General features: G+C 40.1%; 1 protein-coding gene across 3 annotated transcripts in view; it reads right to left on the reverse strand.

The window, feature by feature from the left end:
- MAP3K5 (mitogen-activated protein kinase kinase kinase 5) overlaps window positions 1-23,761 on the reverse strand; it is a 194,706-nt gene that overhangs the window by 36,608 nt on the left and 134,337 nt on the right. For all 3 annotated transcript variants that reach the window (XR_004381165.1, XM_032844826.1, XM_032844827.1), the window contains exons 15-19: window positions 14,521-14,654; window positions 7,552-7,679; window positions 6,340-6,476; window positions 5,283-5,388; window positions 290-447 (exon numbers count right to left, since the gene is read on the reverse strand). Coding sequence is in view for 2 of the 3 variants with exons in the window: in XM_032844826.1 (XP_032700717.1) it covers window positions 290-447; window positions 5,283-5,388; window positions 6,340-6,476; window positions 7,552-7,679; window positions 14,521-14,654 (663 nt within the window). In the remaining variant the exon portion in view is untranslated. The remainder of the gene's footprint in view (window positions 1-289; window positions 448-5,282; window positions 5,389-6,339; window positions 6,477-7,551; window positions 7,680-14,520; window positions 14,655-23,761) is intronic.

Below are 23,761 nucleotides of genomic sequence, written 5' to 3' on the forward strand. Positions count from 1 at the left end.
GGAGTAGTGTGTTATTTATGCTGCATTGTGAAAGGTGGTCAGACAAAGTTATACGGAATCTCACTTTGAAGCTGAGAAATTTAACGCAGGGAAACAGCCACAGTGTGAGGCACAGGCACTGACTTCAAGGGAAGTGAATCTTCTTGACTTTACTGGGCTCAGAGAGCATATTTAATGTGCCTACCTAGGTTCTTTTCCTTTTGCCTAAAAAAATATCATACACATAAATGGACCAGCCAAGAGCTTTATCCAATGGTTTTTAAGACATTTAAGACATATGAAATGTGACCTTGAACATAGCTGCTTGTGGTTCTCCCAGTTCATAAAAAGGTGGTTTCCCTGTGGCCATTTCGATGATGGTGCAGCCCAAAGACCAGATGTCTGCTGCTTTCCCATAGCCTCGTGGTCCTTTGTCTATGATTTCCGGTGCCATATACTGAAGGGTACCTGGGGATAATTCAAACACACTTCTACTTTAAAGGAGAGAAAACAGATGAATATCTACTGACAGCTTAATTGTTCACATAAATAAGACAACTTTAAAAGTATGATTCAGGTCTTAATATCTCATCTTTCTTGAGTTCCAGTTTTCTGTCATTAAGAAAAGTAGAAATAGCAGTTGTTATAGTGGATTTCATCAGGGATATAAGAATAGCTCACCAACATGGTCTGGTCATGAAGAGATACTTTCTCATCTCCTAGGTAGTAGAGTATAAGTGAGGTATCATTTTATTGGAACCGCTTAGAAACTTCAAAGAATGAGTTATTTGAGAACAATAGAGAATATATCAACATACGTATTTTGCAATTAGTTTTTCAAATACATGAAGATTCCTATTATGTATATGTCTAATCTTTCCAAGAAAAGTCTAGGTTAATCATCCATTTTTCCTAGATCTCTATTTCTCAATTTCTAAATTGAATGCTTAATTCTTCTGTTTTGATTCTTATTTCTAAATCACAAAAGCATGAAGTTTCTGGAAGCCATTGTTAAAAGTAATGTAAATCATTTTTGGTGTATTTCATTCTGTAAATCAAATATATATGGCTTCTGCTGTGCTGTGGCCCATGGCATAACAGGTTTAACAGATCAAAGACAGGTCAGGAGCCATCAGTACAGACAAATCACCAGACACAGAGTGCAGAAGAATACAATGAAACATAGGAGATTTAAAAGGCCATGTGGAATCAGACAGTGGAAGAGTTTGGTATGATAGAAAGAACACTAAACGGAGAGCCAAGTATGCTTGGTTCTGCCTCTGGTCTGGTATATCAGATAAACACTCAACTGCAGTTGTCTCAGTGGATGGAACAAGAGGGCTGAATTGGCTTCTACTACCCCCTAGAGTGATTCCTTCAAATCCAACAATGAGTCAGAAGTGTGAACAGGAACAGATTATTGCCATATCCCCTGCTACTGATAGACTCATACAAATAATATAATCAGCAAACAGGAACTCATCCAAGATGTCATATTCAATTATTTCAAATACTGAGGCATTTGCTAAAAGAGCTACTTCAGTATTTTCTGATTCATAACCAAACTGACAGACATTTTGATAAATACAGACACCTTTTATGAACGCCTCATGCATGATTTATAGGTAAAACTGCTATGCACCATTCCTCTAAATTGTTCCTAGGAAACCCAGCAACATATGCTAGAAACTGGCTGTTGTTGTTCATAAAACCAAATAAAAGTATATTATTTTTGTCAAGTATTGTCATCTTGCCAGGTTATCTTCCAGCTCTTATTATTATGTGGCAATAGCTCATGTTCAAGTTCACATATGACTATACATGTCTGCTGTCTGCTTAAATCAGCAACACTATTGGAGGGAAGCATTTCATCTGGCCAAGGGTAAGGTAACTACATTCTTCAAATCACCTACCCTTAGGAGAAAACTGCTATGATTTCTCTATTTATAGATGATGAACAAGGGTGATTGGGTTTTTTTTTAATGATGTAAATAAAATCAAATGGTCTTTTAGAAAAAGTTTATGTGTTTAAGTCCGCCAGTTGGTTTTTCCTGTATCTGAGTCTAAAATAGAATTGATGAGAGAATTTAAGTTGTACTAATATCTTGAGTAGAAATCACAACTGATTAAAATACAGTAGACTTTAAAAATTGGACAATTCAAGTAATATCAACACAGTACGCAATGTTTTTATTCATCAGATATTTCGAAGAACTCTATCTGCTAGTCATGCTTAATTATCCCCCATAGAGCAAGTGCCAAAAAAAAACCCCAGGTTTAGTTATGTATTCGTATCTGATCTCTTTATTCCATAATCATATGACACATAATATTTTATATAAGGAGATTTATAGAGCAAGATAATGAAGACACAAGCCAATCTGTACATTAGCCTAAGGAAAGTATTAACTCTAGTTAAGAGTACCGACTCTAAAATCCATACCTTATATAGCTTCATTCCAAAGATCTAAAAAATTACTTTAAAATAATCTCTTTTAGTATTTCTTTGCCATTGCAATCACTCATGAAACTACTACGACTTAGTGACTCAAAGTGTGAACTTTGACATCCCACTTAATCCACACATTCCTTCAGCAGATTTAGATCAAGGGCCCAAAGTGTGGGCCAGGCACTTAGAATATAGCAGTGGAGTTAACAGAAATCCTTGGCTCATGGAGCTTGTATTTTTTGCAGTGGGAGACAGACATCAAAGTATAGCATAATAAATCAGCAAATTACATAGTATATTAGAAAGTGATATGTCAATGACCAAAAAAAAGTATGGAAGGGGGATCAAGAGTGCACAGGGAGGGCTGCCACATCAATAGGGTAGTCATGGTAGGCTCGCTGAGATGGTATCTGGGATAAAACTTGAAGGAAAGGGACTTAACCACACATAGCTGGGAGAAAAGTGTTACTAGCAGAACAAAGAGCAGGAACAAAGGCCCTGCCACATGGTATATGAAGGAAATGCAGGAAGGCCAGGGTTTCTGGCACAGAGGGAGCAAGGGGAAGAGTAGAAAATGAAGTCTAAAAGGTAATGGACTCCGAATCAGGTCAGAGCCTTGTCCGCCACATTAGGACTTCGGCATTTGTTTGCTCTGAAAGAAACAGAAAGCGACTGAAGTTTCTGAGCAACAGGGCTTGATTTATGTTTCAAAGGATCACTCTGGCTGCAGTGTTAAGAGCAGACAGTAGGAGGCAAGAGCCGAAGGAGGGAGAACCGGCTTTGGAGGTAATGTAGTTGAGAGCTGAGGGTGGCAACAGTGGAGGCAGAGAGGAGTGGTCTAATTTTGGACACCTTCTGGAAGGTAGAGCCTGTAGGCTTCCTTGCGGATTGGGCTGGGGTGTGAGAAAAGAGAGGCACCATGGATCCCTCTAAGTTTTGGGTGGCCATCAACTGAGATGGAGAAGTGTGTGGGTGGAATGGGTTTGGGAAGATAATTAATTCCACTTGGCATGTTAAGTCTAGTTTGAATCATAGCTCTATTACTAGCACTGTGACCTCAGGCAAGTTATTCAACCTCTTTGAACCTTAATTTTGCATCATAAATTGGGATACTGATTCCAAATAATTAGAGCTGATGTATGAATTTCAGTGAAATATGTAAAGCACTTAACACAGTCAGATAGATAGTAAGCACTCTATAAATGGCGGTTGATGCTGCCTTCCCTCTCACCAAATCACCAAATAGGTCAATGTCTTTGCAGTGAGTTCATCAGAAATTGACGGAGCACCTGTGAGGGCGATGGCCATGAGCAGATCAAGGTATTCCTCTCCCAAGTCCTCTTGATCAGCCCTGGAGACAGACCAGGCACGTTAGTGGCCTGTGTCACTCATGTGAGGCCAGTGTGAGAAGTGCAAACAAAGGATTCTGGAAGGACTGCTTTACTACAACTCCTTTGGGGATTACAAAACATGTCTTCAAGATTAGCAGAAGACATTACATTAACATCTTACTCAAATAAAAAGTCTGAAAGTAGGGATTCTCCCATCAGAAGTTACTGGGTGCGGGCAGCATCTAAAATGTCTCTTGCCAAATTGAGAGGGTATGAGAAAGAAATGGAAAGACACTTCAAGTTACTAGTAGGCTGGAATTAATTTTGTTAAAAAAAATACATTTTAAATATATTTAATGCTGTGCCCTAACTACCCATTGCTGTGAAGGTAGGAACTGGGTCAAAGGTGCTGTTGACGCAATGTTCTGAGGAGAAAATATACAGAAATTCTCTCTCTCCTTTTCCCTTCCCAGGCTACCAGAACAGATACATCAGCACAGTGGAGAGGAAGATGGACTAGAGCCAGAAGGTCAAAGGAAAGAGCAAAGGGTAGATTAAAAAACCCAAGTTCTACCATTTACAAGCTGTTGCATCCTCTATCTGTGATCTCTCTTTGCTCCCTCAGTCTCCTCACCTGCAAAATTGAGGTACCATCATCTACCACACAGAATTCAGAAATGGGGGTACCTGGCCATTTTGCTTTATCTTAGACCACAGATTATTCATTACATTTTTTTGTTAAATTAGTCTTTCTCTGATGATTATAACAAGGACTTAGCACTTCATGAGACTCAGCAGAGTGGGGCAGTAAGAACTTCAAGTGGAGACCAGAGTCTAAGTTCCAGATGGCCTCCTGTACCTGGTGGGGGGGCGGTGGCATTCATCTCTCCGAGCCTTGGTTTCCTCTTGGTACCATTTTGGCAATCACTTTCTCTCCACTCCCCCAGGACTTTGTTCAGAGGTAGCTTGGTGGCTGGATTGCCTAATTTCTCAGGCAAGCTCTCTCCCCACCCCAATTCTGAGTTGGTGAGTCATTTCCTCTTTCTGAATTGAAATGCTAAGGGTTATTTATATTGTGAGTAGGAAATAGGCCACAGGGAGTAAACAGATTAGGAACTTATAGTTCAAATGGGAAGTGATTAAGATATGAGTAAGAATCACAGAGAGGTTGGGCTAAAAAAACTTTAAAAAAAAATCTTGTTAGGATTATAGTGGCTTTAGCCAACCAGGAGAGAAGTAATGACATAAAGGGGAAAACAAATAACAAATGGACTTTAAACAAACAAACAAACAAACAAACAAACATTTCTGTAGCATTAAACAGGAGACTGAGCAAATCCTAGAAATACAAGATGAGAAAAGAGCCGGATCAAATTCTGCGTAACATTTTTCAGTGAGCACCAAAATATACACACATGAATGTCTGTGAGAACCCAGACTGACTTTATCTCTCACATTAGGCTCTAATGCAGCAATTATTTCTTTAATTACATAAGATCTGTATCATCACTGCAAAAACATACCAGTAAAAGTTTCGGTACATGGATTTATGCCAGCTAGCCTCTTTGATGTCCCGAAGTCCGAGATCTTGAGAACACCACTATAAGTATTAATCAACACATTGTCGCCCTGGAGAACAAAAGACTTGAGTCAAAAATGTTCTTTCTTCCATTACTGTTTGTTGTTGGCTTATAAGTACAACAAGAAAAGGTATCCTTAGAGCAAATAAGGACTCAGTCTGTGCTCTTCATTAATAGTTAACCTTCAGAGTGAATTCCTGACACCATTTTTGTTTACATATTATCAATTCACAACCTGTTACTCAGGCCACAGGGTCAAACAGGTGCCTCGTTTGGGCCTGCTGTAGTTTGCAAACTGTCGGGGCTCTCTGTGTTCAGCAAAGATATTCATGATTCCCTAGTCATTTTACTTTTTCTGTTGTTTGGCTTCTTTTCCTGGAATATTTAGGGATATGGCAAAGAAATAAGATGTGGGTTGATTCTGGGGATGGTATAGTAACTTCCCTTCCACAGTCCCCCTTTGTCGAAATTTATTAGCTCTGAATTTTCTCTTTTAAAGAGAAGCAAATAATTACTTAATTTTAGTTCTAACAATGAGTATATGATACTTGTGAGAAGAGGGAATCTTTTTTTTTTTTTTTTTCTTTCCCCTCCTAATCATTCATCCATTGATGTAGTAAATATCTACTGAGTAGCCAGTCTGGGCAAGGATACAAAGACTAAGCAGCCTGTAAGCGCCTCAGGCATGGGGACCCTAACCTGCCCAGTTTTGTCCTGCTGTGTTACCCCCTCCCCAGAGCACCAGAAACAGTGTCAGGCGTGCAGTGGAAGGTCAATCTTTGTTGGCTGAACATGGCTGAGAGATTTATTCCTTGAGGAGAAGAGATAAGGCGTATCAATAACTGACTTGGAGCAGAGAAGGTAGTGTTTTACATTTCTGCTCTTTCTAAGGTTGATTTATTCACGATTCTCAATTAATACTCGTAACACGCTATGACTTTTGCAAAGCAAACAGTGACCTACCAAGGAGCTTGTAAGCGTGAATCCTAGTGCATCCTACCTTTATATCCCGGTGGACTATCTGATTGTCATGGAGGTATTTTAATCCTTCAAGTATCTGCTTAGTATAAAAGCCGATTGTTTGCTCATTGTCCTTCAATGGCCCCCATTTGGAACGAAGAAGAGCAGAAAGACTTCCTGTAAAGTAGGGAGAAACGGTGGATAGAATCTTAACAAATCAGTTCTTCAAAGCATGTTAATAGTGGAACAGTAACTTAAACTAAGATTGATTGGTTATTCCTGGGGGCCCAGGAAGTAGAGTGAGTATTAGATGCTTGGGCTCTCATATGCTCTGAAAATGCTCATTATTACAGTCAAAATAAAAGGCCACTCCGTCCCTAACTTTAATCCAAGTCACAACGATTGATACTAAAATGGGTTCAGCATACTTTCATTGTCTCCTAATAAACAGCAAGCTGTCGTCACAGGTCTAATTTAAAAAAAAAAAAATTTTATTGAGGTATAATTGACAAACATTATGTAGTTTCAGGTATACTACACAATGATGGGATTTTTATATACACCGGGTTGTGATCACCACAATAAGTCTAGTTAACACCTGTCACCGCACACAGTTACAAAAACATTCTTTTCTTGTGATGAGAAAGTTTAAGTTCTACACTCTTTAGCAACTTTCAAATATACAATACAGTAGTGGTAACTCTAGTCACGAGGCTGCACATTTCATTCCCAGGACTTATTTTATAACTGGAAGTTTGTACCTTTTGATTCTTTTCCCCCATTTTGCCCACCCCTACCCCCCACCCCCCTGCTCTGGCAACCACCTATTTGTTTCTCTGTTATTTAGGAGCTTGGTTTTTTTGGTTTGTTTGCTTGGTATTTTTTTTTTTTTTAATATTCTACATGTAAGATCATAGAGTATTTGTCTTTCCCTGTAAAACTTATTTCACTTAGCATAATGCCCTCATAGTTATCTGTGTTGTCGAAATGGCAAGATGTCACTCTTTTATATGGATGAATAATATTCAACTGTGTATATGAAACACATCATCTTTATCCATTCATCCAATGATGGACACTTAGCTTGTTTCCGTATCTTGGCTATTGTAAATAATGCTGCAATGAACATAATCTGATTTATCTTTTAACTTAGACAAATTACGACCTGTAAACTGGTAAATCCCATTCAATCGTGCTCCTCTTTTAGCCCATAAAAATTTATACTTTTTAAAGAAAGAAAAACCTCTCTTACCTCCTGGGACCTGCTCCATGAAGATTTTGATAAAGCCATTCTCACTGAAAGAGCCCAGATACTGGACAATATTTTTGTGCTTCAGATGCTTATGCAATGCTATTTCTTCATGCAGGGGCTGGGAGTATCTAAAAGACATGCCAGTGTTGATGAGCTAATCGTGTAGCCAGATTGTAGTGTATAGATGCAAGCAATACAAATTGAAAACGTCAGCTATATGTCCATACATAAAATAAAATATGACTATCTAAAGTGTTTATTTCTCTAACATAAATTCTGTGAAGTTGAAGCAGTGGTAGGTAGGGCCTGAAGAGAAATGTGTCAGGCATTGATCTGAGCCTCTTGTATACACTAACTCATTTCTCATGACAACCCCAGGAGAAGGTACTTTTAAGGTGTCCATTTTATAGATGAGGAATTGATTGACCAGGACGATAACTAACCTGTCCAAGATCTTAAAGCTAGTAAATGACAGAGCTGAGATATTAGTCCAGGAAAACTGAATGCACCCACATGGCTCACTGTCTACATTAACATGACTTTTTATTTCACTTGCCTCGTAACATAACTCTACTATTCCAGGAGACTCTTGCCCTGGGAGATAAAAATTACAAATCACTTTCATTTTCATTCCAGAACTTACCAAAAGGCCCAGCAACTCTTCTGTAGGAAACATAAAACCATTTATATCAAGTCTCTTTGAGCTCCTGGCAAATCCTCATCTTAGTGGGTCCATCAGTTCTAATATATCATGATTTTTTTTTTACCCCATCCTATCCAGGCCTCCATGCTGAAAGACCAGCATTAAACCATCTGGTTTCTTTCAAAATCACTTACTTGATGTACATTGCTTTATCAGATTATACAGTGAAAGTGTTTTATATTTCTGGGACAGAACAACCCTTTTGATGATTATCTGAAGTACTCTAAAGCTTCTAGATTTTTATCACTCTTGAAGATTAATATTATATACTTATATTAGTATGATTATTATATGGTAGCATGTTAGAGACCCAAAGCTATTCTCTAATTTTTTTCTGTTGTACAATGGAGGTTACAGGTATGAAAGGCACTAACCACCAGCCCATAAACTACAAACCTGATGCCTCATTATTTCCTTTGCTGCTACACACAAGAAATGCTTAGATCTTATGATGGTAAATACATATAAACAGAATGGCTTTTTTTTTTTTTTTGAATAACAAATACTAGAATTGGCTAGTATGGAATAATGCTATTGTCATGAAGTTTTTCAGGATAAACTATACAGCTAAAGCAATTAGGAAGTTACAAAAACCCAAATCCCTTTAAGCAAACTTTTATAATCTGTAAAATATTACTCAGAATGCTTCCAACAACCACAAAAAAATTAACTTGTATTTTAAATCTTTTGCTCATTTTATTTTTCTGTAGAACTGCTCTAGGAACTATAAAGTAGGTATTAACCTGAACCCTTCAACAGGATATCAGTTAGAGACAACTCCATTTGGTAACTGAGACAACTTGAGAAACACAGATATGTAGTGTTACCAATAAGATACTGAGATTGTGATTCTCAGGACATTTGCAAGTTACTTCTTCCATGGTGTTTAAAACAGTTTAAAACACTAGTTAATAAGAAAACACTCAGCAGTAAGATTGCTCTTGATATGCATGAGATAAATTAGTAGCAATATTGGGTCTGTTCTACAGATTTAGGGCATTAAAAATGACTAAAAATCCAAAGCAAGTGATTAATTCAGTTTATGATAAGCCAAAGGGTTCTCACCTCCTGAGCCTCTACTGAAAATCAATTATGAATATTTAAATATAAGATCCTGGAAAAGGAAATACATCAATCTCCTGCCTCCCTCCCTCATTATGTAACCAAAGGATAGCTTAAAAGTTACAATAATAGTCTGGATTCAACCTAGTTAAGAATAAGAACCCTTCTCCAATATGAAATTGATTAGTAACACTCAGAAAGTCTCACTAAGTGAAAGGGTAAGGGTCAAGCACCGAATAAGCATGAAATGCTAATTTGTTCATGTCAATCAGCAATGTGTATCTATGGGAGTTACAAGAAATCTTATTTCTTCTCTACTAGCCGTGAAGTGGAAAGAAGAAATGGTACAGATAATGAGTTACTTATATATATTTAGCTTTGAAAAATTATTAACCCATACGTATTTCCAGAGCACGTTCTGAGTCAAATCCCCACTATGTTGATCCACACCAGTGGTTCCCAGCCTTGGCTGGACATCTCACCTCCTGAAAGGGTTTTGTAAAAATAACCAATGCCTACGACCCACTCCAGAATCTCAGGGGATAAGGCCTGAGCATCAGTAATTCTAAAAGTGCCCCAGTTGGCTCTAATATTCAGCAGGGTAGAGAATAACTAATCTAAGTAAATAGTTCAGCTGTGTGTAGAGTGTTGGAAGAGGGAAGCCAACCTAAGCTTAACCACTAGTTGGCACAGATTAGGAACCCACCACCCCTTCTCTCCTACAACTCCTCCAATTCTCTAACAAAGTGCTTTTAAAGTGTGAAGGAAACAAAAAAGCAACTGTTTTTGTTGCTATGATAGTTCATTCCAGATGGCCATGCGTGGTAGATGCTGGATCATACATTATTTACATGCATCCTATTACCTTAGCAATTGTCCTTTCTAACTGCTATTTTTTTGCATGCCATGTGAAAACCTCTCCAGGGCATATAGATGGAAACAACTTTGTGTGTTGTCCCTCACAATAACACGAGAGACGTCACTTTTGCTTCTACAGGTAATAAGGAGATGCCAGGCTCCAGCTGTTCAAGAGAAGCACTCGTCATTCAAGGGTTTTCAAACAACTCCAATGTTCTGCCAAATGCATCGCTACCAAACAGGACCTTTGTTGGTGTCGGTGTACTTTGTGAATGCTCAATGGCAGCTGAATAAACTTAAGTTACAAAGGGGATTCTAAAAGTGGTTTGCTTCCAACTACCTACTTAAATTCATCTGCTGGTGGGAGGGGAAGGGCTGTTGCTAAAGGTTGGTCAGTTTGCTGCAGTCATTGGATAGTGAAAAGCCCCTTAAATTTTATATTGTTTCAAAATCTGTATATATGTTACTGAAAGATATGAATGGAACTAGAGGGTATTATGCTGAGTGAAATAAGTCAATCAGAGAAAGACAATTATCATATGATCTCTCTGATATGAGGAATTTGAGAGGCAGGGTAGGGGGGTCGTGGTGGGTAGGGAAGGAAAAAAATGAAACAAGATGGGATCAGGAGGAGGACAAACCATAAGAGACTCTTAATCTCAGGAAACAAACTCAGGGTTGCTGGGGGGTGAGAGGGGTTAGGGATAGGGTGGCTGGGTTAATGACACTGGGGAGGGTATGTGCTATGGTGAGTGCTGTGAATTGTGTAAGACTGATGATTCACAGACCTGTACCCCTGGGGCAAATAATACATTATATATTAATAATAATAATAAAAGAACCTATAGGAATATTTAACATTTTTAAGATGACAAATTTGTATATATTACCCTAGGTATTTCATTAACAATTTCTATCATCATCTCATAAGAGGGAATTCATAAATATGTCTCATGGATTAACCAAGAGGAAACTCTGCAACAGTATCACAGAAAATAAAATGAAAACCATACGTGGGGCACACAGCAACAGCTGTTTGCCTACCCACATCTGTCCTTCCATTTGTAGGATTTTTTTGTAGGGTCAGCTAAAAATGCTATTGCGAGTCAGGGTGATCACTTTCGGTGAATGGAACAGAGGTGAAAGTATGCTGGACATTTCTGGGAAAGTTGTCTTTTTTCTTCTTCCTACCTCAAATGCTAATATAGAGGCTGGAGGCAAAGCGGCCACAGAGGAAAGTCACGCACTAAGGATGGAAAGGCAAAAAGAGCTGGGACCTGGGACACTAGCCGCTTTGGGAGGATGTGTTTTTCAGCTTGGGGGAGGTAAGGAAGGCCTGTCTGCTGGTTTAAAGTCTGAATTGAGAACTGAGGGAAATGAGGCAATGTTGCTGAGTCCTCTGGAATGAGCCCCTGTGTACCTGGGGTTGGCATGGCTGCCGGGGAGGAAGTGGAGGCCACCAAGGGAAGCCAAGGTCTATGCTAAGGGTTGGGGGTTTCATGCTGGTTACAAAAAGGATCCACAGAAGGGTTTCAAACAGCAGTGACATGATGTGATTTTCACTTCAGAGAGATGTCTGTGGCTTCTCTGAGGAAGGCCTGAGTAGGGGGAAAGGAAGAGTGAAGGCAGAGACTCCTTAAGAGAAGGCTTCAGTAAGGATCCCGTGTGAGAGACCTGAAGGCTTAGACTGGACTTGTAGCTGTGGCGACGGGTAGAGTGGGGAGACTGAGGATGTTACAGAAGCCGAGACCACAGTACGACTTACTGATGGAGGAGACATCGAGGGAAGGAGAGGGATCTAAAGGAATCCTAGGTTTTGGCCTGAGCAGCTGATGGACAGGATAACCTTCACTGAGGCAGGGAATACTTCAGGTGAGTACATCCGGGGATAAAAATGTATAGTTCTGTTTTGGCCACGTTACCCTGGAAACTTACAAGTGGAGAGGCTGGGTAGACCCAGAGAGCTTCTGAAGAAAGTTGGTCATGTAACCCAGTCACCATGGCCAGAAACAATGGACTTGAGTGGACCTGATCTTATGACCCTGAGATCACGACCTGGGCTGAAATTGAGAACCAGATGCTTAAACAACTGAGTCACCCAGATGCCCCAGTTCTGGAAGATCCTATGGATATATCCTCAAAGCCATGATATAGTCCGGCATTAAAGTCTGGCCCAAAGAGGCCGATAGTAACAATGGACTCAATCCAGTCCTCTCTCTTTCAGAGTTTGAATACACAACCAATAAAGAATGCATGTAGTTGATTGGAGGAGCTCTATCTTATGGAGAGAAGATGGAAGGGAAGCCACAGGGCAACAGGAATCATGAGACTGAGACAACAGAGAATTCCTGGTTAGAGAAATAAACCACAGAACAGAGGATCAGAGCAGGGATCAACAGAAAATTCTGTGAGCAGAGCTGTTCCATGCCCTCAACAACTTTCTTGTTCCTAAAAACCCTGCCATTTTCTACACAGCCAAACTATGTGTGGTTCACACCATTTCTTCAAATAGTTCTGTTCTTTTCTCTTTCTTTTCCTTCTGCTATTGCCCTAGGTATTGGATATACTGTTTTGTTCTTTCCAGTCTTCTTATTTTTCAGTTTTAGAAGTTCTTTTTTCTTTTTCTTTCTTTCTCTTTCTTTCTCTCTCTCTTTCTTTTCCTTCCTTCTATCCTTCCTTCCTTCCTCCCCTCCCTCCCTTCCTTTTTAAAATATTTATTTATTTGACAGAGAGTGGGAGAGGAGCAGAAGGAGAGGAAGAGGGAGAGAATCTTAAGCAGACTCCCTGCTGAGTGTGAAGCCTGACGTGGGACTCTATCTCACCACCCTGATATCATGACCTGAGCTGAAATTGAGATGCTTAACCAACTGAGTCACTGAGGCACCCCAGTTGTGGAACTTCCTGAGGACATATCCTTGAGCTCAGAAAAGGAACCGTGTCTAGCCCAGCAAAGGCCTTCTTCATTGGTTAGTGGTTTCGATCTCTAGCACTTCTTTGACCCTTACTTAGGATTTCCATCTCCGCTCTCACTCCCTCTGTTTCTGTACACCGTCTACTTTACCCATTAGAGCCTGCAGCAGATTAAAGTTGTTTTTAAATTCCTGGTCCGATTGTTCCAACACCCCTGCCATATCTGAGTCTGGTTCTGATGCTTGCTCTGTCTCTTCAGACTGTGGGGGCACCTGGCTGGCTCAGTGGGTTAAGCCTCTGCCTTCGGCTCAGGTCATGATCTCAGGGTCCTGGGATCGAGCCCCGCATCGGGCCCTCTGCTCAGCGGGGAGACTGCTTCCCCCCTCCCCTGCCTTTCTGACTACTTGTGATCTTCTACCTCTCTGTCAAATAAAAAAATAAATAAATAAAGTAAAAAAACCAAACTTTTTGTTTTTGTCTTTTGGTATGCTTTGTAATTTTTGCTGAAACTCAGGCATGATGTATTAGGCAAAAGGAACCCCTGGAGGGGAAGCGTTCTATAGTCTTATGCTTAGGTCTCAGCCTCTTCAGGAGCCTGTGCCACTGGGCTGGGAGCCTCATAAATGCTTTGCAGTCTCCCTTCTCCCCTGTCCCCTGCTGCCCTCAGCTAGGACAGGATGGCTACAGTGGGCAAGAGTTGGGTATTTCCTTTTCCCCCAGCTGGTTAGGCTCTGATAACACTCTCATAGGTTAGGGCCTGGTAAAAATAGCTTCTTTGAGGTCAGACCTTGTTAGGAAGAACAGAGCTGTGGCATATTTCAAAATGGTTCCTCTCCCCCTTCTCCCCTGCTGGAAGCATGAGGGAATTTTTCTCCAATATCACTGTGAGGGTCTGGTAGGGCTTCTGGAGGCAAAACTCACAAAAGTGTCCCCCACCTCCCATGACTGTTTCTCCAAGCTTGGGGGCAGTGGCTTGTCCTATGACCTCCCTTCTCCAGTGGATTCCAAAATTTTTAGTTTGGTCTTAGTTTGGTCAGTTTTCCACTTGTTAAGATGGAGGCATGACTTCCAAGCTCCTTAGGTGCAAAACTGGACACTGGAACCTGTGGTTCAAACCATTTCTGATCCTGCTTACTCCCCATCCATCCATCTAATACATCAACCATTCTTTGACACATCTGAGCCCAACACGCCCAGGCCATTGTCGTTTCTACTCTTTAGAAGTCCTGTCCTTGTCAGCTCTGAGAGGTGACACCAGAGGGCTGTGCTTAAGTCACTGACTGATGCAGCAGCTAAACCTCAGAGGGGGCTGATTAAGACACTGGAGTTTTCAGACAGAGTTTCATTAATTAAAATATCACCAAAACATTGTCTAAAGTTCTATAAACAATCCAAAGTACTTTGAAAACCGCATTTATTAGCCACAGTTACTGTACCTGCTGTCTCTCTCTGGGATTTCCTTTATAGCGATTCTGACTTGGTTGCTCAGGTCTCGGCCTGCATAGACGATCCCGTAAGTGCCTTTCCCTAAAACGACTCTGTCACCATTCTCGTCATATTCGTAGTCATACTTCCAAAAAAAAAAAAAAAAAATGGGGGGAACAGAAGTTAAAACGTGAGCTGCATTCCACATTTTAAACATCAACCCTTTCCAAGAGCATTTTCCCTTATTTTATCAAATGGCTTTAACAAGCAAAACAGGATGAAGCTCTGAGCTGCAGCTCCGAGAGCCAAACACTGGACTGTCTCAACACAGAGCAGAGCATGTATTCACGTTCTCACAGTCGCTACAAACACAGTAGGAACTACGTATTCAAATCCAGAAAAGTGCTTCCTCCAAAGCCCACTTGGATTCTTTTATCCACTAACTCCTGTTTTTCATAGATCCAGGTGATGAGTATGATTAGCAATAATGTCTATCAAGATCTGTAACAGCTAATTGATCTTTCTTTTATTTCTCAACTTTTGATACTGTCCAAGTATTTCATACTCTGCCAAGAGAATAAAGCCACTGAAAAAAAGAGGTTTTGAGCAAGAAGAAAATTTTTGAGGTCTTCTGCTTTGACAATGATAAAATAAGGATTATTTTCCCTTCACCCTCAATTCCCAAGACCAAAATACATTTTGAAAATGATACCAGTTTCATTAATCCACTCATGTGTTTTTTGTTTCTATATCATTATTTCTTCTCAAATCTTTATTATTTCCCTTTTTCTGGTGGCTTTAGGCTTTATTTGCTATGCCTTTTCTTTTCTTTCTTTCTTTTTTTTTTTAAGATTTTATTTATTTATTTGACAGAGATCACAAGTAGTCAGAGAGAGAAAGGAGGAAGCAGGCTCCCTGCTGAGCAGAGAACCAGATGCGGGGCTTGATCCCAGGACCCTGGGATCATGACCTGAGCCGAAGGCAGAGGTTTTAACGCACTGAGCCACCCAGGCACCCCTGCTGTGCCTTTTCAAGCTCCTTTCAGTATAAGGTTAGGTTATATATTTGAGATGTTCTTGCTTCTTGAAGTAGACCTGCATTGCAACACACTTCTCTCTTAGAACAATACCGGAGGCATTACAATTCCAGGTTTTAAGCTATATAGGAAAGCGGTAGTCATGAAGACAGCATGGTACTGGCACAAAAACAGACACATAGGTCAGTGGAACAGAACAGAGAACCCAGGAATGGACCCACAACTATATGGTCAACTGATCTGCAACAGAGCAGGAAAGAACATCCAGTGGAAAAAAGTCTCTTCAACAAATGGTGATAAGAAAAATGGACAGCCACATGCAGAAGAATGAAACTGGACCACTTTCTAACATCATACACAAAAATAAATTCAAAATAAATGAAAGACCTAAATGTGAAACAGGAAACTATTAAAATCGTAGAGAAGAACATGAGAAACCTCTTTGACAGGCCGGAGTAACTTCTTTCTAGACACATTGCTAGGAGGCAAGGGAAACAAAAGCAAAAATGAACTATTGGGACTTCCTCAAGATAAAAAACTTCTGTGGGTGCCTGGGTGGCTCAGTGGGTTAAGCCTCTGCCTTTGGCTCAGGTCATGAACTCAGGGTCCTGGGATCGAGCCCCACATTGGGCTCTCTGCTTAGCAGGGAGCCTGCTTCCCCCTCTCTCTCTGCCTGCTTCTCTGCCTACTTGTGATCTCTCTCTCTCTGTGTCAAATAATAATAATAATAAAAGATAAAAAACCTTCTGTATAGTGAAGAAAACAACAAAACTAAATGGCAGTCTACAGAATAAGAGAAGATATTTGCAAATGACATATCTGATAAAGGATTAGTATCTAAAATATATAAAGAACTTACACAACTCAACAAAAAAAACAAAAACAAAAACAAAACAAATAATCCAGTTAAAAAATGGGCAGAAGACATGAATAGACACTTTTCCAAAGAAGACATCCAGATGGCTAACAGACACGTGAAAAGATGCTCAACATCACTCAACATCAGGGAAATGCAAATCAAAACTACAATGAGATACCACTTCACACTTGTTAGAACAGCTAAAATTAACAACGTAAGAAACAACAGGTATTGGCAAGGGTGCAAAGAAAGGGGAATACTCTTGCACTATTGGTGGGAATGTAAACTCATGTAGCCACTCTGGAGAACAGTATGGAGGATCCTCAGAAGTCAAAAACAGAACTACCCTATGATCCAGCAATTGCACTACAGATATTTACCCAAAGGATACACAAAAAAAGATTCAAAGGGGTACACGCACCCTGATGTTTATAGCAGCATTATCAATAATAGCCAAACTATGGAGAGAGCCCAAATGTCCACTGACTATTTAATGGGTAAAGAAGATGTGGTATGTGTGTGTGTGTGTATGGAATATTACTCAGCCATCATAAATGAAATCTTGCCATTTTCAATGATGTGGATGAAGCTAGAGTATACTATGCTAAGTAAAATAAGCCAGTCAGTGAAAGACAAATACATATGATCTCATTCAGATGTGTAATTTAAGAAAGAAAACAGATGAACATATGGGAAAGGGGTAGGGGGAAGAGAGGGAAACAAACCATAAGAGACTCTTAATGATGGAGAACAAATGGAGGGTTGATGGAGGGAGGTGAGTGGGGGATGGGCTATATGGGTGATGGTATTAAAGAGGGCACTTGTGATGGACACTGGGTGTTGTATTTAAGTGATGAACCACTGAATTCTACTCCTGAAACCAATATTGCCCTATATGTGAACTAAAATGTAATTAAAAAAAAATGAAAAATAGGAGGAAAATTTTAATCTTTGATATAAAAAGAAATATCTACAGACCTAAACCCTGAGCTGTCAAGCTTCTCAGTCTAATATGGAAAACTGATCAAAATAAAAGGGGTTTAGAGAGTATTTGGCAGAGACCTCCTGGGATGTGCAGGAGTAATCCAAAAAGACCGATTTTTGGTGTCAGACTGGAACTACCAGGTCAAGCCCATGTCTCTGCAGAAACCCAGTATAAAACTATGCACAACAGGAGATGAGCTCTTTCTACTGCCTACATTTTTCTGTAGCGCAAAGCAGGCAGTCCATTGCTGGATTTAACTCACAGGAGGGTTTGAGTTGCATAAAAACATTTTTTTTTTAATTTTTAAAAAGATTTTATTTATTTATTTGACAGAAAGAGACAGCGAGAGAGGGAACACAAGCAGGGGGAGTGGGAGAGAGAGCAGCAGGCTTCCGGGCGAGCAGGAAGCCTGATGCATGGCTCTATCCCAGGAACCTGGGATCATGATCTGAGCCGAAGGCAACTGCTTAACCAACTGAGCCACCCAGGTGTTCCTTGCTAATGTTTTATTGAGGACTGTTGCATCTATGTTCATCAGATATTTGCCTGAAGTTCCGTTCCCTCCCTCCCTTCCTTCTTCCCTTCCCTCTCCACCTCTCCTCTCCCCTTCCTTCTTTCCTTCCTTTCTTCCCTCTTTCTTTCAAGTGTCTTTATCTGGTTTTGGTATCAGGGTAATGCTTACCTCATAGAATGAATTGGAAACTTTCCTTCCCCTCCCCAACCCCTCCTTTTTTGGACAATAATTTGAGAAGAATAGGTAATACCTTCTCTTTAATGCTTGGCAGAATTCACCTGTGAAATGATTTGGTGGTGGGCTTTTTAAATTTTTTTGAGACTTTTTGATTACTGACTCAATTTCATTGCTAGTAATTGGTCTGTTTAAATTTCTTATTTCTTCCTGATTCGGTTTTGAAAGGTTTTCTGTTTCTAGGAACTTACTCATTTTTTCCGAGGTTGTCCAATTTGTTGGCGTATAGTTGTTCATAATATTCTCTTATAATCTTCTGTAGTTCTGTGGTATCAGTTATTTCTCCTCCTTCATTGCTGATTTATTCTACTCCTCTTTCTTTGTTCTTTTTTCCCCTTTTCCTCTTTCTTCCTTTCTTTCTTTAATGAGTCTTGCTAAAAATTTATCAATTTTGTTGATCTTTTCAAAGAATCAGCTCCTGGTTTCACTGATTTTTCCCATCTTTTTTTAAGTCTCCATTTCATTTATTTCTGTTCTAATCTTTATTATTTCCTCTTTCTACTGGTGTTGGGCTTGATTTCTTTTTTCTAGTTCTTTTAAGTATAAGGGTAGGTTGTTTATTTGAGATATTCTTGCTTCTTGAGGTAGGCCTGGATTGCTACAATCTTCCCTCCCAGAACAGCTTTTGCTGCATCCCAAAGATTTTGGACTGTTGTATTTTCATTTTCATTTGTCTCCATGCATTTTTAAATCGTCTCTCTGATTCTTTTTAAAAATTTTTTTATTAACATGTCATGTATTATTAGGCCCAGGGGTACAGGTCTGTGAATCGCCAGGTTTACACACTTCACAGCACTCACCATAGCACACACCCTTCCCAATGTCCATAACCCAGCCACCCTATCCTTCCCCCACCACTCCCCAGCAGTCTCTTCAATTTCTTGATTGAGCCCTTATTGTTCAGTGGCATGTTATTTAGCTTCCATGTACTGTGTTCTTTCCAGAATTTTTCATGTGATTGATTTCTAGCTTCACCCCATTGTGGTCAGAAAAGATGCATGATATAATTTCAATCTTTTTGAATTGATTGAGACTTGTTTTGTGGCTTAATGTGATCTATTCTGGAGAATGTTCTATATACACTTCAAAAAATAAGTATTCCACGTTTTTGCGATGGGATGTTCTAAATATATGTTAGGTCCATTTGGTCTGACGTCTCATGCAAAGCCACTGTGTCCTTGTTGATCTTCTGTCTTGATGATCTATCCACTGAAGTAAGTGGGGGATTAAAGTTCCCTACTATTATTGTATCAATTTCTTCCTTTACGTCTGTTATTAGCTGCTTTATGTATTTAGGTCTCCAGTATTGCATTCATATTGGGTTCATAATATACACGCAATTTTACAGCCTCTTGTTGGACTGCTGCCTTTATCATTATGTAGTACCCTTTTTTTGTCTCCTTAGTCTTTATTTTAGCTCTTTTGTTCAATATAAATATTGCTATCCCAGGTTTCTCTTTGGTTCAATTTGCATAGTAAATGTGTTTTTCTATCCCCTCATTTTCAATCTGCAGGTGTCTTTAGGTCTGAAGCGAATCTCTGGTAAGCAGCACGTAGACGGGTCTTGCTTTTTTATACAGTCACCCTATGTCTTTTGCTTGGAGCATTTAGTCCATTTATATTCAAAGTAATTTTTGAGCTATGTAATTACTGCCATTTTGTTACTTGTTTTATGGTTGTTTTTGTAGTTCTCTGTCCCTTTCTTCTTTTGTACTCTTCCCCTGTGGTTTGATAGCCTCCTTTAGCGATATGCTTGGGTTCCTTTCTCTATATTGTTTGTGTATCTATGGCAGGTTTTTGATTTGTGGTTGCCATTAAGTTCATACATACCATCTTACGCGCACAGCAATCTATATTATCCACAAAAACAGAAAGTGGGTTCTGGTACTGGCAATATGGCAGACTTGGTATTTAGAAGACTTCCTGCTAAAAACCCCTCCGTAAAATAAAACAGACACACTTTTTCTTTTTTTTTAGAGGGATTGAGAGAGACAGCGAGCACTCAAGCGGCAAGGGACCGGCATGGAGAGTGGGAGAGAGAGAATCTTAAGCAGGCTCCCTGCTTAGTGTGAAGCTTGACTCAGGGCTTGATCTCAGGAGCCTGGGATCATGACCTGAGCTAAAATCAAGAGTTGGACACTTGACCAACTGAGGCACCCAGACACCCCCAAATAGACACACTTTTAAATGTCCAGCAGGGCTTACAAAAAAGTAAAGGCTGCCAGGATCAAGAAATAAAGAGAAAGTGGACCACTTGAGAGTAATCATAACTGATGTTCCTGCAGCCCAAGGTGTGGGGATAAAGGCTGGGCTTTCAGTCTCATTAATCTTGGGCAGGGGTTGGCAAATGCTGTCTCCAAAGAGCCAGATATTGAATACTTTAAGATTTGTGAGCCATATGATCTCTGTGGCAACTTCTCAACTCTGCCATGTAGCACGAACTCAGTCAATAAATAAACGGATGGGCATGGTTGCATTCCAGTAAAACTTCATTTACTAAGGGTAGTGGCAGGCTGGATTTGACCTTTGAGCTATAGTCTGTCAACCCCTTTTCTAGTACTTTTGTTTTAATGCCCATGAAGGGATATGAAACAGGGCCTTGTGCCTATACCAGGTGAAGAGCTGGGCCCTTGAAATCAAGGGTTCTTGAAGGACTGTAACTTGATGAAAGGGTAGATTAGAATAAAGTCAGCCCACTTGCCCACTTGCCCACTGCAGTGGGAAACAAAAATACAGCTCATCTGTCTTAAACTAAGCTCTAGGTGGACAAAAACAATACTTTCTGAATACTTTTAACCACAGGCTGATCCTCATGCTGGTTTAGTTCAAATTTACACTTATTAGGATACCATAATTGGTCTTGAGCCTGGGACATCCCTGGAGTGCTAGCAAAAACAAAGCAAAAACATTTTAAAGGGAGACTCCCTTAAGATGGACTATAAAGGATTTGTACTCATAATACATCATTGAAATTGAGCTCACAAACCCAAATTTTAAAACATATAAGGAAATAATTCACTGCCCATTAGTTAGCAGATTTGACAAATATCAGTCTTCCTAAACTTCATAAAGTAAGTGACACAAAAAATTTAAAATAAGTACACTTAACATAAAGATATAAAACAAGAAATCAAAAAACAGGAGAAAAGGATAAGACATTCTAAAAAAGGCCAGGCAGATCGAACCAAACTTAACTTCCAGAAACTGAGCCCTAAGTAGGAAAAATAAAAAATATATTCACACGCAGACATAGTACAGGGAAATTACAAAACGAAAAGAAAACAGAATATCAAAAAGGAAGCAGACATTAAAAAGGACAAATTAGGGATGCCTGGGTGGCTCAGTTGGTTAAGCAGCTGCCTTCGGCTCAGGTCATGACTCCAGCGTCCTGGGATGGAGTCCCACATCGGGCTCCTTGCTCAGCGGGGAGCCTGCTTCTCCCTCTGCCTCTGCCTGTCATTCTGTCTGCCTGTGCTCTCTCTCTCTCCCTCTCTCTCTGACAAATAAATAAAATCTTTGAAAAAAAAAAAAAAAGGACAAATTACCTAAAAAGGTAGTAATCAGATCACTCTGCAAACTCTCCAGGGTACACACACTTGCCTTGAGGGACCATAGCCAAGGAAGATGAGGAAAATGTGGTTTTGTCATTACCAGCTTCAGTTTATTTGTTTCCAACAGGTTTCCAAGCACTGACAGAAGGCAATTAGTTGTATTCCCCTGGGGAACACTATGCCCAATAGCAAGCCGGGACTGGGTGAGCAACGGCCTCCCTATCATGGACCCTTCACTGGCTAAGGACAGACGCCATGCTCTGGAAGGGACACATCTTACCTTTCCACTGGCAACACCGTACCCAATGTCCATAAAAGAATACTCCTGTTCTGGATGTCTCATGTAAGGCTGAAGACTGTCCTAGTCCAGAGCAGAACATCAGGCATGTTTTCAGGGTGAGGGAATAGGGAGCAGGAATCATTTAGCCATTTCCTCAGACTAGAAGATAACATGGGGCTCCAGCAAAGAGGCAGCAAAAATAGTCAAAAAATTCCACCAGAAAGAGCCTAAGACTCCACACCCAATTCCTGTGGCCCAGACTTCCACCGTGCTGTGCCACACATGCTGGAAATCTACCAGCCAGGACCCAGGTCAGCAGAAGGCAGGGCAGGGACCATCACCAAAGGTGCTTATCTTTGCTAGTGTGCCCTATCAAGGGTAGAGAAACCTGCACACTGGAACCTAGTACACCTTACATTATTATAATGCTTTATAATTTAAAAGAAAAAAAAAACTGTCCATAACCTATCTCATTTGATGGTCACAATAAACCTGTGTCATAGTAGGGAAGGTCTATGATTAGCTTCAATTTACAAATGATCAGAAATATCTTTTCCAGTGACTCAATCAGAGCTGTCGTTTATACACAGCTCAAGATTCCTGATTCAGTGTTCTTACCACTACCATTGTTGTAGGGATATTCTTACTTCGTTTCCAAACACCATTACGATAAAGGCATTCTAGTGTGTCATGAATATTCACGGGAACATTCATTCTCTTATTTAAACAGATATCTGGGAGACAGCTGGTGCCCGTCTGAGACTCCATTCTTGCCTTTCCCTTACTCCCCATATCCAACTGATTGCCAAATGCTATCAGGTGTCTCTGCATTTGCCTTGTCAGGCCTTCCATGCTTTTCTGCTGTACTAATTCTACAGACTCTTAACTGGCTTTCCCTTTTTCCCTCCTCTCCTGTTGGCTGTTCCCCTATCTTTAAGATGGCAGTGAATTTTCCAAAGTCCAAACTTCCAAAGTGAGCTGTCCATGTCTGTACCACTGCCTCTGCTTTACTAAAAGGTTTCTCATTACTTTCATAATCAAAGCCAAACTCTTCAGCACAGGATAAATGCCCTTTGGCTTCTTTGTGCTGCCTCTGTGCCCAACCTTCTCTCTCAACAACCTCCTTCAAAATCTCTCAGTGACATTCCTGAGATCTTTGTGCCTTTCCACAGGTTGTGTTTTCTACCTAGGTAATTCTGCCTCGTCTTTCAAATCCAAGCTGGAAGAGGCTTTCCTGAACTGCCCCCTGACCCTCAAGAGCTGGGTTACTTTCTGGTCTGATGTGCTTCCAAGGCTTTCTGCCCTTACTCATGCTTTGGTAACCCTTCTTTCTCTTGCTCAGTCTGCATCCCTGTCTGGACTCTGAGCTTTGTGAGAGCTACGATTTATCTTTAATTGCTCTACCTCTAGTCTTGGCAGTATCTGGTTTGCAGATGCTCAGTAATTATTTACTTAATGATTAATCAGGATATAGAAAGAGAAGTGAAGAGAACCACTTTTTTTTTTTTTTTAAATAAACCGGGTGCCAAAACAAAACACTGGAAATCAGAATCAGTTTATTCTTGGTTGAAAGGAGTTTTGCCACACGGATATTTATACAGTGTGGTGAAGAATATATAAACCTCCATGAGGCTGCCCCAGTTTTAGCTCCCCTCTGGAATACAAAGCATCAAAAGACTTTTCTCTTTTTAAAAGATTATTTGTTAGGTATGGCAGATGATTCCTGTTGAACAGAGTAGTCACAGTAAAAATCGAAAGGGCTTTTCATAAAACCAAAGTGACTGACAACCATT

The sequence above is a fragment of the Lontra canadensis genome, unplaced genomic scaffold (assembly GCF_010015895.1).
Source record: "Lontra canadensis isolate GAN:19392208 unplaced genomic scaffold, GSC_riverotter_1.0 scaffold156, whole genome shotgun sequence".
NCBI classification, from domain to species: Eukaryota; Metazoa; Chordata; class Mammalia; order Carnivora; family Mustelidae; genus Lontra; species Lontra canadensis.